The sequence below is a fragment of the Vipera berus genome, assembly GCF_964194415.1.
Source record: "Vipera berus genome assembly, chromosome: 3".
NCBI classification, from domain to species: domain Eukaryota; kingdom Metazoa; phylum Chordata; class Lepidosauria; order Squamata; family Viperidae; genus Vipera; species Vipera berus.
In genome coordinates, this window is record NC_138204.1 from 216,071,030 (window position 1) to 216,086,201 (window position 15,172).

General features: G+C 49.7%; 2 protein-coding genes across 4 annotated transcripts in view; both read left to right on the plus strand.

Annotated features, from left to right (window-relative positions):
* Positions 1-30: 30 nt before the first annotated feature.
* LOC308666742 (heat shock protein 30C-like) lies at positions 31-654 on the plus strand (the record flags this gene model as incomplete). Its single annotated transcript, XM_081325635.1, has 1 exon — positions 31-654. The coding sequence occupies one exon, from the start codon at positions 31-33 to the stop codon at positions 652-654; it is 624 nt and encodes a 207-aa protein (XP_081181761.1).
* Positions 655-4,631: 3,977 nt separating this feature from the next.
* LOC308665253 (ubiquitin carboxyl-terminal hydrolase CYLD-like) overlaps positions 4,632-15,172 on the plus strand; it is a 35,834-nt gene continuing 25,293 nt past the window's right edge. For 2 of the 3 annotated variants that reach the window (XM_081323049.1, XM_081323050.1), the window contains exons 1-3: positions 4,632-5,089; positions 7,518-8,006; positions 10,664-10,942. In XM_081323049.1, coding sequence (XP_081179175.1) covers positions 7,536-8,006; positions 10,664-10,942 — 750 coding nt within the window. In that variant the 5' untranslated portion in view covers positions 4,632-5,089; positions 7,518-7,535. The remainder of the gene's footprint in view (positions 5,090-7,517; positions 8,007-10,663; positions 10,943-15,172) is intronic. The other variant, XM_081323051.1, reaches the window with a different exon arrangement.

The window sequence follows — 15,172 nt, forward strand, 5'->3', positions numbered from 1 at the left end:
TGTCTAGTCTCTTCTTAAAAACCTCCAGTGATGGAGCACCCACGCTTTATGGGCTTGCAGATCCTGCCGGAGGCCGAGCTGTGGGGCTTTGCCCGGCAGCCCGATGGGGACTCCCGACGGTGGGCCAGTGGGAGCCTCTTCAACCAGCCAGTGGGCGACCCACTGGGCCCTTTGAACCCGGTGGACCGGGTGCACGTGGTGCTGTTGGACGCCTACCCGCTGCCGCGTCTGGAGGAGCCCGGTCCCGGCTGGAAGGGGTGGACATGGATGCCTTTACTCCGCGGGCGCAGCCGGCACCAGCTGGCCCTCGACGTGGCTGGCTTCTCGGCTGAGGAGCTGTCGGTCAGGCTGGAAGGGAGGAAGCTGACGGTGCTGGGCCACCACGAGCAGGAGACGGAGACCCTGGACGGCTGCCTGTGCCGGGAGACCCACCAGGTGCGCCAGGAGCTGCTGCTGCCCCCTGACGCCGACCTGGAAGCCCTCACCTGCGCCCTGGCCCACAACGGGCGTCTCCGCGTCCAGGCCCTGCGCCTGCAGCGCACCATCCCGTTCACCGTGGAGACGAGCCCGTCCGAGGCCGGTGAGACGGACGGAGGGACCGAGGCCACCGCTGCGGGAGGAGGCGAGAAGCTGGACGGGGAGGGAGAAGAGTGAGGCGGCTTCCGGCCTAGCGCTCCGGTTAGCGGCTTTGGACGGTGTTTTTCCAGGCATCACGCAGCAGCGGGGATGGGACAGGGGTCGTTCTGTAGGTAGCAGTTGCGGGGAGGGGGAGGGGACGGACTTGGCTTGTTTCATTCACACGACTTAAGTTCTGAGCTTTTCTGGGCAAATAAAGCTGTTTTCTGGCAGACTCGCTTTGGCCTGGCTTGAGTTAATTGGGGGGGCCGCTGGCGGGGAGTGGGTGGGGTACCTCAGGAATGGAATGGAATAGAACAAAATAGAAATAGATAATTAGAATGGAATGGAAATAGATGAGTAGAATATAATAATAATAGGTTGGAAGGGACCTTGGAGGTCATCTAGTCCAACCCCCTGCTCAGGCAGGAAACCCTATACATTTCAGGCAAATGGCTGTCCAGTCTCTTCTTAAAAACCTCCAGTGTTGGAGCATTCACCGCTTCTGGAGGCAGGTTGTTCCACTGGTTAATTGTTCTGTCAGGAAGATTCTCCTTAGTTCTAGGTTGCTTCTCTCCTTGACTAGTTTCCATCCATTGCTTCTTGTCCTACTTTCAGGTGCTTTGGAGAAGAGCTTGGCTGCCTCTTCTTTGGGGCAGCCCCTTAGATATTGGAACACTGCTATCATGTCACCCCTCACTCTTCTCTTGGTTAAACTACACATACCCAATTCCAGCAACCGTTCCCTATATGTTTTAGCCTCCAGTCCCCCAGAAATAGATTATGAAATAGAAATAGGTTATGAATAGAATAGAAATAGAAGGCCAGATCCTGAAGTTGAAACTCAAATACTTTGGCCACCTGATGAGAAGGAAGGACTCAGTGGAGAAGAACCTAATGCTGGGAAAGGTTGAGGGCAATAGAAGAAGGGGACGACAGAGAATGAGGTGGCTGAAAAAAAGCAGAGACCTCACCCTGCCAACAAAAGTGTGTATAGTCACGGCTATGGTCTTCCCAGTTGCAATGTATGGCAGTGAAAGCTGGACCATAAGAAAGGCCGAGCGCCAAAGAATCGAGGCCTTTGAACTGTGGTGCTGGAGAAGACTCCTGCGAGTCCCTTGGACTGCAAGGTGATCAAACCGGTCAGTCCTAGAGGAGATCAACCCTGACTGCTCTTTAGAAGGCCAGATCCTGAAGCTAAAACTCAAATACTTTGGCCACCTAATGAGAAGGAAGGACTCACTGGAGAAGAGCCTAATGCTGGGAAAGGTTGAGGGCAAGAGAAGAAGGGGACGACAGAGAAGGAGGTGGCTGGATGGAGTCACTGATGCAGTAGGTGTGAGATGGCCTCACGAGACGATGGTTCGTTGAGATGCTTCCAAGAAAAAGGCAGCACGCAGGGATGCAATCAGATGAAGCTTTATTTAAAGAGAAAGAGAAAGAGTTCCCTGGCATGGAGGCATCCATGCCTGGATTGAGCTCATGGATCATTCCCAGAGGGAGCTTGAAGAAGAAAGCAACAATAGAGCAAGAAGAGAGAGAGCAGCCCCTGAGCAGAGGTTTTTATGGGGGTCCTCAGCCCCTCCCTTACCAATGAGAGTGAGGGGGCTGGAGAGCCATTAACTCTCTCCAATGGGGCTGCAGAGGCTGGAGACCCCTGACCCACCAGTGGGAGCAAAGATGCCTCTTTGCTCCCATCTGATGACCTTTTTGGGGAACTGCCATGGCTGGCACAAAAACATCTAACAGGCGTGAGCTTAAATGGACTCCAGAAGATGGTAGAGGACAGGAAGGCCTGGAGGAACATTGTCCATAGGGTCGCGATGGGTCGGACACGACTTCACAACTAACAACAAAAAGATGATGAATAGAATAGAAATAGATGAATAGAATAGAATTAGATAGATGATGAATAGAACAGAACAAAATAGAATGGTATAGAAATAGATGAGTAGAATAGGATTAGGATGAATAGAATAGAATAGAAATAGATGAATAGGATAGAAATAGATGATGAATAGAGTAGAAATAGATGAATAGAATTAGATAGATATAGAACAGAATAGAATAAACTTTATTGTCACTTTAAATGTACACTAATCGGCGTGCATTACAATGACATTTCGTTGCATTCAGCTCTCAAGGGTAACCTCCAATTTACAATACCTAAGCATGACAAAAGATTATGCATGTAACCACACACGCACACAAATATAGGACACAGAGAAGCAACACAGTCTAGTTCAGATGTAGGCATATACATGGCAAGGAAAAAGAATCCTGTGAATCCAGCGGGTCGCTCCTAAGGACCGGGATAAGGGGGAGCCTGGGACAGTTGGATGATGGCGGGGGCAGGGGGGGGGAAACGGAGGAGGGCTAAAATGGAGCATCTTCTGTTTTCGGTCGCAAGGGGCGGGGGGGGGGTGAGACCCACAGCCCTCTCCAACGTCGGAAAGGAAACGCTCATCTACTGCTTCCAGCAGAAATCCAGGGGGGGGCGACAGACGGCCTGGAGCCCCAGGAGCTGCCTCTGAAAGGGCCTTGGGAGCCCAGCCGGTTCAGGGTGAGTAGTCCCTGGATGGGAGACCACCAGGAAATCTTCGGGTGGGCAGCTACGTTGGGGATGCTCCAAAAGGGTCCCGAAGAAGGCGATGCTTGGAGGGACTCGTGGTGATCCTGAAGGCCCTGAAGGGACCCAGAGAGGAGACCCAGAGGAAAGGGCATCTCCAGGCGAGCACCAGCGAGGGTTTGGTCAACGTTTGGGAACGGAGACCACGAGGAAATCCCAGGATCGCGGGATACGCTCGGAAGGCAGAAGCAACCGCGGTTCGGTCGCTGCTCAAACTAGACACGTTTCAGGCTACATTCCTACGAGCTCCTACCCTTCCGGTTGAACTTCTGCCAGAGGAGGAGGGAGGAGTCACGTGATCCATGCCGGGGTGTGTGTGTGTGGGGGGGTCCTGGGGTGCTCCCCCCTCCCTTCATGGGGCTGTAAGGGATCCCTTCGCCAGACTCGTCCTGATGATTGGGGGACTGGAGGCTAAAACATATAGGGAACGGTTGCTGGAATTGGGTATGTGTAGTTTAACAAAGAGAAGGGTGAGGGGCGACATGATAGCAGTGTTCCAATATCTCAGGGGCGGCCCCAAAGAAGAGGGAGTCAAGCTAGTCTCCAAAGCGCCTCAAAGCAGGACGAGAAGCAACGGATGGAAACTAATCAAGGAGAGAAGCAACCTGGAACTAAGGAGAAACTTCGTGACAGTTAGAACAATTAACCAGTGGAACAACCTGCCTCCAGAAGCTGTGAATGCTCCAACACTGGAGGTTTTTAAGAAGAGACTGGACAGCCATTGGTCTGAAATGGTATAGGGTTTCCTGCCTTAGCAGGGGGTTGGACTAGATGACCTCCAAGGTCCCTTCCAACTTATTATCATCATCATCATCATTATTATTATTATTATTATTATTATTATTATTATTATTGTTGTTGTTGTTGTTGTTTTGTTGTTGTTGTTGTTGTTATTATTGTTATTATTATTATTATTATTATTATTATTATTATCCTCCAGGACCCCTCGAACTACAGGGCCCATCAGCCTCCGCCACACCCCCGGCTGCGGATAATGGGCTTTGGAGTCAGCCGCCTGCGAGCCGTGCGGGCGCAGACACCGAAGCTGGGGAGGGTCTCCCCGTCCTTCCTCCTCTCCTCCTCCCTCCCGAGGTGCGGGAAATCCCCGGCTGGAGCCACGTGGTGGGATTTCCCCCGTCCCGCCCCCCCCTTGGATGGCGCTTCCGATTGGCCAAGCCTCGGCGTCCGTCAAGCGAAAAGGGCGGGGAAACAGAACTCTCCATTGCGCCCTTCTCACCCCCCTCCCTCCCTCCCTCCCATCCCGTCGTTGATTGGGCGAGCCTTGGCGTCCATCAAGAGGAAAGGGAGGGGGGGAAAAAGAGAACTCTCCGTGCCCCTCCTCCTCCTCCTCCTCCCCCCCACCCCCTGCCTTCCATTGATTGGGCGAGCCGCTTGGCGACGGCGCCCTTATTTGTCGTCGCGGCCGCCGATTGGCCGTCCCTTGCTTTGACGTCACGCCCGTCGCCTGGCCGACTGAGGGGAGTGCAGTTTCCTCAGAGTTTCCCTCAGGAGCGGCCGGGGCGGCTCCTTCTCCGCTTTCGGAGCGAGCGAGCGACGAGCGACGGCGGAGGCGAGCCAGGCCGGCCTCTCGCTCCGTCTCCTCCCGCCGCCAGTCCCGAGAGGAGCCGAGGAGGCTCAGTCCCGCGGTCGGGCCGGTTCCGGAGCTGCCGCCGCCGCCGCCCCATCGGCTCCTTCCCGCCGCTGGAAGAAGGCCGAGCGAGGCCGGGCGACGGGAGGCTTCGGGGAAGGCCCGGGACGGCTGAGGGACCTCCGGAGGAGCCGCCGCTCCTTCCCCCTCTCCCTGCCTGCCTTCAGGCGGCCTTTTGACTCCCGGCCGCCTCAGAGGTAGAGTTTCTCCGTCGCGGCCGGTCGCTCACCTGGCCTTTCGGGTCTTTCCAAAGCCTGCGCCGTAAAACGGTTTCACCCTCCCGGCTGCCGGTCGCCCTTCAGACCTGGCTTCTTGGAGCACAGGCGGTCCTCGACTTACGACGGCTCGTTTAGTGACCGTCCCAAGTTGCAACGGCCCTGGGGAGGGGGGAGGGGAAAGGGACACGTGACCGTTCTTTCACGCTTTTCGCCCGTAGCCGCGTCCCCAGGGTCACGTGATCCACATTCAGAGGCTGGGCAAACTGACTCGTCTTTATGACGGTCGCAGCGTCTCGCGGGGGTCCTGCGATCCCCTTTTGCGACCTTCTGACCGGCGAAGTCAATTGGGGGGAGGGACCGGATTCACTTAACGACCGTGTGAGTAACTTAACCACTGCAAGGGCTTCGCTTCACAACTGTGGGGAGAATGGTCGTAAAATGGGGCAAAAGTCGCTTAACCAATTTCTCACTTAGCCGCGTAAATTTTGGGCCCAATTGTGGTCGTACGTTGAGGACTACCTGTACTTATAACACTATATCCTCTGCTGATTGATTATACGCCTCAAATGTTGGCCTTACCAATGGCAATAAATAGATTTTTTCAGTCTGTTCGTTTGTCTTAACCTGTTCTGTACCAGCCTGCTACCGGCCCTGCAGGAAAGGCAGGGACAACCCCTTTTACAAGAAGGCAAGAGGCTGGAACTAAGCCTGCCAAATTTATGGACACAAAAGCAAACAGAACAAGACACAAACCATGAAACAGGAGCTTTTCAAGCGGTTGCCTTCAGCAAACCAGCCCTCCCACGCATTCCCCTTTTATACAGTTCAGGGCGTGGCTTCTCTCTGCCTCCTTCCGAGGTGCCCCATTGCCTTCCTCTGTTTACTCCTGATTGACTGCCTCCTGCGTCGGGCGTCCTTGAACAGGGCCAGCTGTGGGTCATCTTCATTCACGCTGTCAGGCTCACACAGCTGGGTCTCCGTAGTGACCAGGTGGGAGGGGCCTGGCTGAGGGCTCTGTGGAGCCTCAATATTATTCTCATCAAGCTCTCCAACACCCCCTCCTCCTCCTCTGAGTCGTCCGAACCAACTGCCGAACCCTCAGGCTGACCCTGAATCACAACATAACCTGGCTTTTCAACTCTTCCAACGGTGCCCTGTAGCTGAGTCCGTACGAGATTAAAATATGCACAAATTAAATAGATCTTGCCCAGATACTAGCAACGTTAATTGCATTCTGTTGCACTGGCCGTGAGGTCCTCAAGTGTACACCGAACAGAACACAAAGGGCAGGATTACATATACATGTTGTAGTCTGCTTGTTACCACGATCGCTGGGATCTGGACGTCTCTGCTGTACAAATGCCAGTGTACTACTCCTGTTGTTCCAAGTATATATTGTGTCGCAAATGTAGTTGACTTGTCAACTTTGGGGAACATATGAGCCCTGCTCGCACCCTGGTTAGAATGCAGCATTGCAGGCTAATTCTGCCCACTGTCAGCAGTTCAATCCTGACCGGCTCAAGGTTGACTCAGCCTTCCATCCTTCCGAGGTCAGTAAAATGAGGATCCAGATTGTTGGGGGCAATAGGCTGACTCTAAACTGCTTAGAGAGAGGGCTGTAAAGCTCTGTGAAGACGTATATAAGTCAGTGCTATTGCAAAGGAAGGAAAGAATGAAAGAAATGAGAAGAAGGAAGGAAGCCGTGGTGGTGCACAGGAGTTCAATGTTTAAGTTTATTGAATTTATATACCGCCCTTTTCCCGTAGGACTCAGGGCGGTTTACAAAGTATTTAAAAACATCAATACAATACAAGAGTTAAAAACAGTTAAAATAATTAAATTTGATCCCTGAGGGGGGGGAAACTCTCAGCCTGGGCCGGAAAGCTCAAAGAGCCAGGTCTTCAGGTCCCGGCAGAATGACCGAAGGTCGGGGGCAGTCCTAAGCTCCACGGGCAGCTGGTTCCAAAGGGCAGGCGCACCCACTGAGAAGGCCCTCCCCCTGTTGACGAAGTTCAACGTTGACTCAGCCTTCCGTCCTTCCGAGGTCGATAAAATGAGGACCCAGATTGTTGGGGGCGATAAGCTGACTCTGTAAACCGCTTAGAGAGAGGGCTGTAAAGCGCTGTGAAGCGGTATAGAAGTCTAAGTGCTATTGCTGCTGTCTTTGCAATGTCCTACAAGGTGGTCCTTTGGAACCATAGTTCTGTGAACGTGCTTCGGATGGCTTTCCAACAATTTTCATTGTCCTTGCTCTAAATAAATAAATGATCCTTGCAGATCAGGGTACACATGCTGGTTTAATCTCCTCTAGCAGTTTCAATTTCAGTGTACATTTGTATGAGGCTATTTTTATATCTTGGGAAAATAAAATTTGGTCAGAGGCTGATCGTACCTTTGTTTAATTTAGGACTGAAGAAGTCGTAAGATGGACTCCACAGTCACACGCTGTTCTTACCAGCCTTCGCAGCTGGACAGGAATATGTACTACATCTTGACCGAAAACCACTTTTATGGCAGCAAGGTTTTTCGCGCAGGGAGTATGTGTTATCTGAAAGAACAGACATACCTGCAGCACATTAGCAGAACGTCTACTCGCTTGTGGAGGTTTGTCATGGAGCAGGATGGCTCCGTGGCTACTTTGGATGTTGAAAGCCTGCAGCCGGTGAACGAGAAGATGGCCGACTTCCTTTTGGCCATTAGCAACGCTCAGGAACGCTTGAACTGTTTTCTAGACAGGCAAGTTCTAGAGGCTGCCATGACGGCTGAAGAAGGCCAGCAGGTCTTGGTCAATCTGGATGATCAGCTTTTCCCCGCTACCGTCCGCTATATTGGAAAACTTCACAACAGCCCTTTATCATCAGGGGTCCATCCAATTTACTTTGGAGTGGAATTGCAGGTAACACGGATTAAAAGGGACTTTTATTTTTCTGCCAGAAGGTGGACAAAGTACAGGTAGTCCTCGACTTACGTTTCATTTAGTGACCATTCAGAGTTACAAGGGCAATGAAAAATGTGACTTAGGACCGTTTTTCACAGTTATGGCTTTTGCAGCATCCCCGTGATCATGTGATCAAAATTCAGATGCTTGGCAGCTGGTCCATACTTATGACCATTGCAGTGTCCCAGGATCACATGTTCCCTTTTTGCAACCTTCTGACAAGCAAAGTCAATTCACTTAACATCCAGGTTACTAACTAATCAATTGCAGTGATTCCCGTAAGAATTGTGTCAAGAAAACCCACTTAACAAAATGCCTCAATAGCAGACATTTTTTTGGGCTCCAATTGTGGTCGTAAGTTGAGGACTACCTGTAGTCAGCTTAACCTGTTGTATGCGGGCCTGCCTCTTCATCACCGGGATACATGGTGAGTTTTTAACTTAAAGCACGAATAGAATTTTTTTTTGTGTTTTGGAAGTACGGAAATTTAAAATACAAGTAGCCCTTGACTTACAACCCTTCATCATTCAAAGTTATATCAATAAAGGAGAATATTTGTAGCTCAGGGCTGAAATGAGGAGTCCTTGGTGCCCTCTGAGCTTGGTTGTTCTCTTGCAGACGTTTCATTATCCAAACTAAATAATATCCTCAAAGGTTGCACGGCATTGAAAAAAGAGAGCAATTTTTCACGCCTACTCCACGGTCACGTGATCAGAATTCAGGCATTTGGCAACGGGCATGTATGTATGACGGTTGCACCGTCACAAGGTCACATGGTCAGCATTTGTAACTTCCTGGTGGCTTCCGACAAGCAGAGTCAATTTGCTTAACAACTGCACGGTTCACTTAACAACTTTGGCAAAAAAAAAGAAGTTTGTAGAATGGGCCAAAACTCACTTAACAACTGCCTTGCTTAGCAACAGAAACATTAGGCTCAGTTATGGTCGTACCTCAAGGATTACTTGTATGCTGTGGACTCCCAACAGCCAAAGAATTCCGACTGACGGGATCCAGGAAGAGAGTTTTCTCTGCCGTTGCCCCCAGCATGTGGAACACACACACACAGCCCGGGGGTGAGACGAGCCCCCAACTTCCCTGGCTTTTTGTAGAGGCATAAAAACATTGGTGTGTCCACTTGCACGGGATGTCCGGAGAAGCACACAGCCACAGGGCCGGTTAGTGTCCTGAAAGCCCTCCCCCCTAACTTTTAAATCAGTTTTAACATTCATTGCCTGTATTAAATTTTACATACTGTTTCTGATGCTTTTATTGTTTCATTCCCTACTGTCCAGTGTTCCTCCGTGAGGGAGATGGGTAGTTCTTAAATATGGCAATTAAACAAATAAACATTACTGACACACTTCGGACCGCCCCCGATCTGCGTACATTTCGCCGGGATCTGAAAACCTGGTTTTTTTGATCTATCAGGCCTGGACTGAAGGGGTTTTAGCTTTTAATATTGTTTTAATTGTTGGGCTTATGTAATTTAATCTATTTTAATTTATACTATTTTTTTTATATTATATTTTATGCTGCCCTGTAAACCGCCCTGAGTCCTTTGGGAATAGGGCGGTATAAAAATTTAAATAAATAAATAAATAAATAAATATCTTGAGTTTTAGTCTATGGAATGTTTACTGTAGGGATCTAGATCAGATTTGAGCCCCTGCATTTTTGTTGCTAAGTGAAACGTTGCTTAAGTAAGTTCTACCCCCTTTTACGACTTTTCTTGCCACAGTTGTTAAACGAATCGCTGCGTTTGTTAAGTCAGTAACCCGGTGGTTAAGTGAATCTGGCTTCCCCCCACGGACTTTGCTTGTCAGAAGGTGGAAAAAAAGGGGATCACGTGACCCCGAGGACGCTGCGCCCGTCGTAAATATGAACCAGTTGCCAGGCATCCCATTTTGGTGACATGCTCATGGGGAGGCTGCATTGTGTGTGTGTGTGTGTGAAAAACAAGTTATAAGTGACATTTTTCAGTGCCGTTGTAACTTTGCACAGTTACTAAATGAACCGTTGTAAGTCACGGACTACCTGTGTCAGGATTCTGCTGACTCCTCTGAAGGGTTTCTGTGCTAATAGTCACAGTGGCTGCTGGGGAATTCTGGGAACTGAAGTCCACCTGTGGTATGATGGCTGGGGGAGTTGAAGTCCACCTGTCTTAAGAGTTGCCGTGGTTGAGAAATACCGAATTAGTGCAATGGACCCAGAAAAATGCAACCTCCACCCCAAGTCTAAAGGGAGATTTATCTCCTTGGGGAAAGAGTTTTGACTTGCTTTAACCCTAAGCAGAGGTCCTGTGGATAGGCTGGGGAATTCTGGGAGTTGGACAGTATTTAATGTTTATTTGTTACGTATATGTAGGGGTGTGGGTCTACACATCTGTTATATATAGGATGTTTAGGTGTGTGTCATGTACGTGTTTCACTTCGAGAGCAGGCAACTACATTTCATTTTTGACGTGCGCCGTTGTGCCCACAGTAAAAAAAAGACAATAAAGGTTATCTCATCTCATCGTCCACAAACTTTAAAGCTTGCCAAGCTTGGGCACGCCTGGCCTCAAGCTATGCCGTGGAGGCCCCTCAATCGTGACATCTGTCTGCTAACTTCTCCAGGGTGGCGGTGAAGGCCGAGGCTTATGTGCTGGCACCTACCATGGGGCAGAATACTTCAAGTGTAAACCCAAGTGCGGCCTTTTCCTGCCATTCAACAAACTGCAGTTTCTGCCGGAGTCAGAGAACAAGCAGGTGGAGGCGAAAAGGCAGAAGGCTGATGGAATCGTGCCGGTGAAAATGGGCGACACCGTCGGCTTTTATTTAGATGATGCCATCACACGAGGGATAGTCCTGGAAGTGTACCAGAAAGAAAATGAGTGGTTGGCGAGAGTATGTCCGGTAAGAAGGTTTAGAAGAGAAAAAATTCATGCCTGAAATTGTATTTGTTGATTTTACTGGCTTGTTTCTGTCGCCCCAAAGGTGCTTTTCAAAAGGCAACTGGACTTTTTTTCTTTTTCTTTTCGAAAACGTTTCGCTTCTCTTCCAAGAAGCTTCTTCAGTTCTTGGAGGAGAAGCAAAAATGTTTTCAAAGAAGAAGAAGTAAAAAAACAAACAAACCCCAATTCCAGTTGCCTTTTGGAAAAAGCAGCTTTGGGACAACGTCTGGAAGCACAGACAAGCTGAGAGAGCACCAAGGACTACGTCGAAAACTCTCAGCAATTAATCCGGCCTGCGAATAAGCGTTTGGTTTCCCACTTGTCAAAATGATGTCTTCTCAGTGCTCGAGGCGGCTTCTTTGATTTCAAGCTCATCTTGGTTACGGAGTCCTTGATGTGGGGTTTGCGCCGCATTTAAATACAGTAGCCCACCTGCCGGTCTCAGCAGGGGTGGTGGTGGTATGGTGAGATGTGTTTTTTCTCCTTGGTCTTTCCTAGGGTATTCCTGGAAGTTTGGCATTCAGAAAAATCAGCCCTCAATGGACCCACAGGAATAAACCTTCTTTTCACCACCATTCAAAAGAGACCATGAAAAAGCTAAGAAGGAAGCGATAAGGCCAAAACGCATCTTTTCCAGCAGCCCAGACCCAGATAATCAATAGCAGACAGACAACCTAGCAGAAAACAATACCCTAATTAAGGAATCACCAAGTAGCAAACCAGATTCCCCACCAACATTGCCAGGACAGGCTACTACTGTATGTAGACAGAGGAAACCCCACATTCACCAGCACTGATGAGGTTACCTAGTTGGGTCATGAAACGTCTGCAAATAAACACCCAGGCTTAATCTTAAGCGCCTTTGGGACAACCGCGACCTGGATGATTGAGAACCTCCATAAGTATTACACTTATTTCTGTCCCGTCTCTGTTATTTTCATGAGTAATTTGAGGCGATGAACACACCTAATACTCCTCCCTCCACTTTTCCCCACAACAACAACTCTGTGAGGTGCACTGGGCGGAGAGAAGGTCCAAATGGCAATACTTCCACGTTAAAGGATGGGACAGCGGCTTAGATAGTCCCGCGGCAGCTTTTCACTGGGGAAGTAGGATGACATTCTAAGTGGGCAACTTGACCGAGCTAATCTTCCTCAGTCAAATAATCTGGCTGGATATTGTAAAGAAGGGGTCCCCAGCCCCCTGGTCCGTGGACCGGCAGCAGTCCGCAGCATGCCAGCAAGTGGGCCACACAAACAAGCAAAGCTCCGTCCTCGGGATGCAGGCAGTATTCAAAACCACACCCCGTCTGGTCCACGGAAAAAACTTTCTCCGTGGCACCGGTCCCTGGTGCCCAAAGGGTTGGGGAATCTCAATTATAGAGCATCAGGCTGACACAGGGCCTGTTCTGTTCCAGCCTACGACCGGCCCTGTTTGAATGTCAGGGACAACCCCTTTTTATAGTCAACAGGCTGGAAAAACCCAACCAAATTTATTTACAAAGAAATCAAAAGTTCAAACGAGTTAAATAGGAATAAGAGACCAGGACTCTAGCAGAAGATTTTCAAACGGTTGCCTTCAGCAACCAGCACCTCCCACACCTTCCCCTTTTATCAGCAGTCCCAAGGCGTGGCTTCTCATTGCCTTCTCCTCCTCTCACTGAGTTGCCTCATTGCCTTTCTCTGTTCTGCTCTGCTGGATTGCCTCCTATTCCTTGTTGTTGTTGTTAGTTGCGAAGTCGTGTCCGACCCATCGCGACCCTATGGACAACGTTCGTCCAGGCCTTTTCCTATTCCTAGCATCCCTGAATAGATCCAGTTGTGAATCCTCTATGTCCAATACCTCGTGCTCACATGGCTGAGTCTGATGAGGAACATGACGGGAGGGGCCAGACTGAGAGTCCTGCAGTGCATCAGAGCCTCCCTCTGACACCAAAGGCTCTCCAAACCCCTCCTCCTCCTCCTCTTCAGAATCATCCGACTCAGCTGCCGGTATCACAGGGTGACGCTGAATCACAACAGGGCCTCTGCGTGAAGCTCCAGAATAGCCTTAGAATAATGGTCAGGTGCAAGGAATTGGGAGGTAGGGCTAGGTCCAAAATGAATGCAAGTTTATTTTATGCTGCCTCTATAAAGAAGAAACCGGGACTTTCTAACAAACAGCCAAGACAAATTGGCGGTAGATAAGAGTCAACAGAATTCATGGAGGGCTGGGCTGAGATCTCTTGTGGGCATGAAGGGACTTTAAACTGACGGTCCCTCCCTCCCTCCCTCGGGTTCGGCCTGGTCATCCCCTACAATAATAGGAACCTTGGAGGTCTTCTAGACCAGGGCTTCTCAAACTTGGGCCTTGGCTGAGGAATTCTGGGAGTTGAAGTCCACCAGTCACAAAAGGGCCAAGTTTGAAGACCCCTGCTATAGTGGATAGATTTCTAGTTAAGTTCTTTAGCAGTTGTGCTGGTCCTAGGAAGAGGCAGAAACAGTCTCCCCCCCCCCCCCGAGTAAGGAAAGGGGTTTCTGCTACCAGAAGTCATCAAAGGGCCACGTTTGAAGACCCCCTGCTCTAAACAGAAGCATCGGGTTGGACGCATTGTTAAGAGGTTGGGGTCCATACGATTCTCTCCGTGGGTTTTGTGACCTTCTTGGATAACCAGATAGCTCTGGGCACAGTTACAAGGAATAATGGCTTTCTCATTTTGAGAGAGAGAGAGATATGAGACGGCACTCTCTTTCACAAAGCCTCCGCTCCCTTCAGTCCGTTTGTTTGTTTGCATCTTTGACAGAAAAGGGAATAAAGTCTTGCAAAAGCTTGTAATGCTTGCTTTGAGAAAGGTAGAAGGAAATTGGCAACTAATTAGCTTGCGGGAGTCCAGTGCCTCTGCAGGGGACATGTGGGGACATAGGTTACTAGTGCCAAACGTTGGATGCTTACAATAAAACATAAACGAAAGTGAGTCACCCACGGTAATGAGATCTTTGAGGAAAGGTGCGGGACTGGTCAGAAAAGAGATAATCTGGAATGCCTCCTTAAGGTTTAGAATCCAGTTGCGTAAGGGAGGTGACACAGTGCCTGCATCTTTTCTAGTGTAAATTCATCAAAATAAATAGTCTATGGATATTCTTCTCTGTGAGGAAGAAATGGAGGTAGTGACAGATTTTGTTTTCCTGGGCTCCAAGATCACTGCAGACGGGGACTGCAGCCAAGAAATTAAAAGACGCTTGCTCCTGGGGAGGAAAGCCATGACAAATCTAGACAGCACACTAAAAAGCAGAGACATCACCCTGCCAACAAAAGTGTGTATAGTCAAGGCTGTGGTCTTCCCAGTTGCAATGTATGGCTGTGAAAGTTGGACCATAAGAAAGGCTGATCGCCAAAGAATGGAGGCCTTTGAACTCTGGTGCTGGAGAAGACTCCTGCGAGTCCCTTGGACTGCAAGGTGATCAAACCGGTCAGTCCTAGAGAGGAGATCAACCCTGACTGCTCTTTAGAAGGCCAGATACTGAAGCTAAAACTCAAATCCTTTGGCCACCTAAGGAGAAGGAAGGACTCACTGGAGAAGAGCCTCATGCTGGGAAAGGTTGAGGGCAAGAGAAGAAGGGGACGACAGAGAAGGAGGTGGCTGGATGGAGTCCCTGAAGCAGGAGCTGGGAGCTTAAAGGGACTCCAGAAGATGGAAGGGGACAGGAAAGCCTGGAGGAACGTTGTCCATGGGGTTGCGATGGATCGGACACGACTTCGCAGCTAACAACATGGATATTCTCAACCATCCGGGTCATGATTATCCCAAGCAACTGGCCTTCCTTGTTCATTTTTCTTTGAAAGCATTTTGCTTTTCATTTGAAAAGCTTCTTCCCTTTTGAGAAGACAAAAACGAAACAAAAAAAATGAAACACCAAACCCAAGAAAGTCCAATTGCCTTTTGGGGGGGGGGGGGAAAGCCCCTATGGGACATCGCAAGCGCCTTTGTGAGGACCCAAATGAATTATATTATCAAATTTTATTTATTAAATTTATTTGCCTCCCATCTCATGGTTCAGAGGACTCTGGGCGGGTGAACAATGCTTTTGTGTAATTGCTGCAGCTGTTGTAGGTGGGAAGAAAGGTGTTGTGATTCAGGGTCAGCCTGTGGGTTCGGCAGTTGGGTCAGACGATTCAGAGGAGGAGGAGGAGGGGGGGGGTTGGAGAGGTTGCT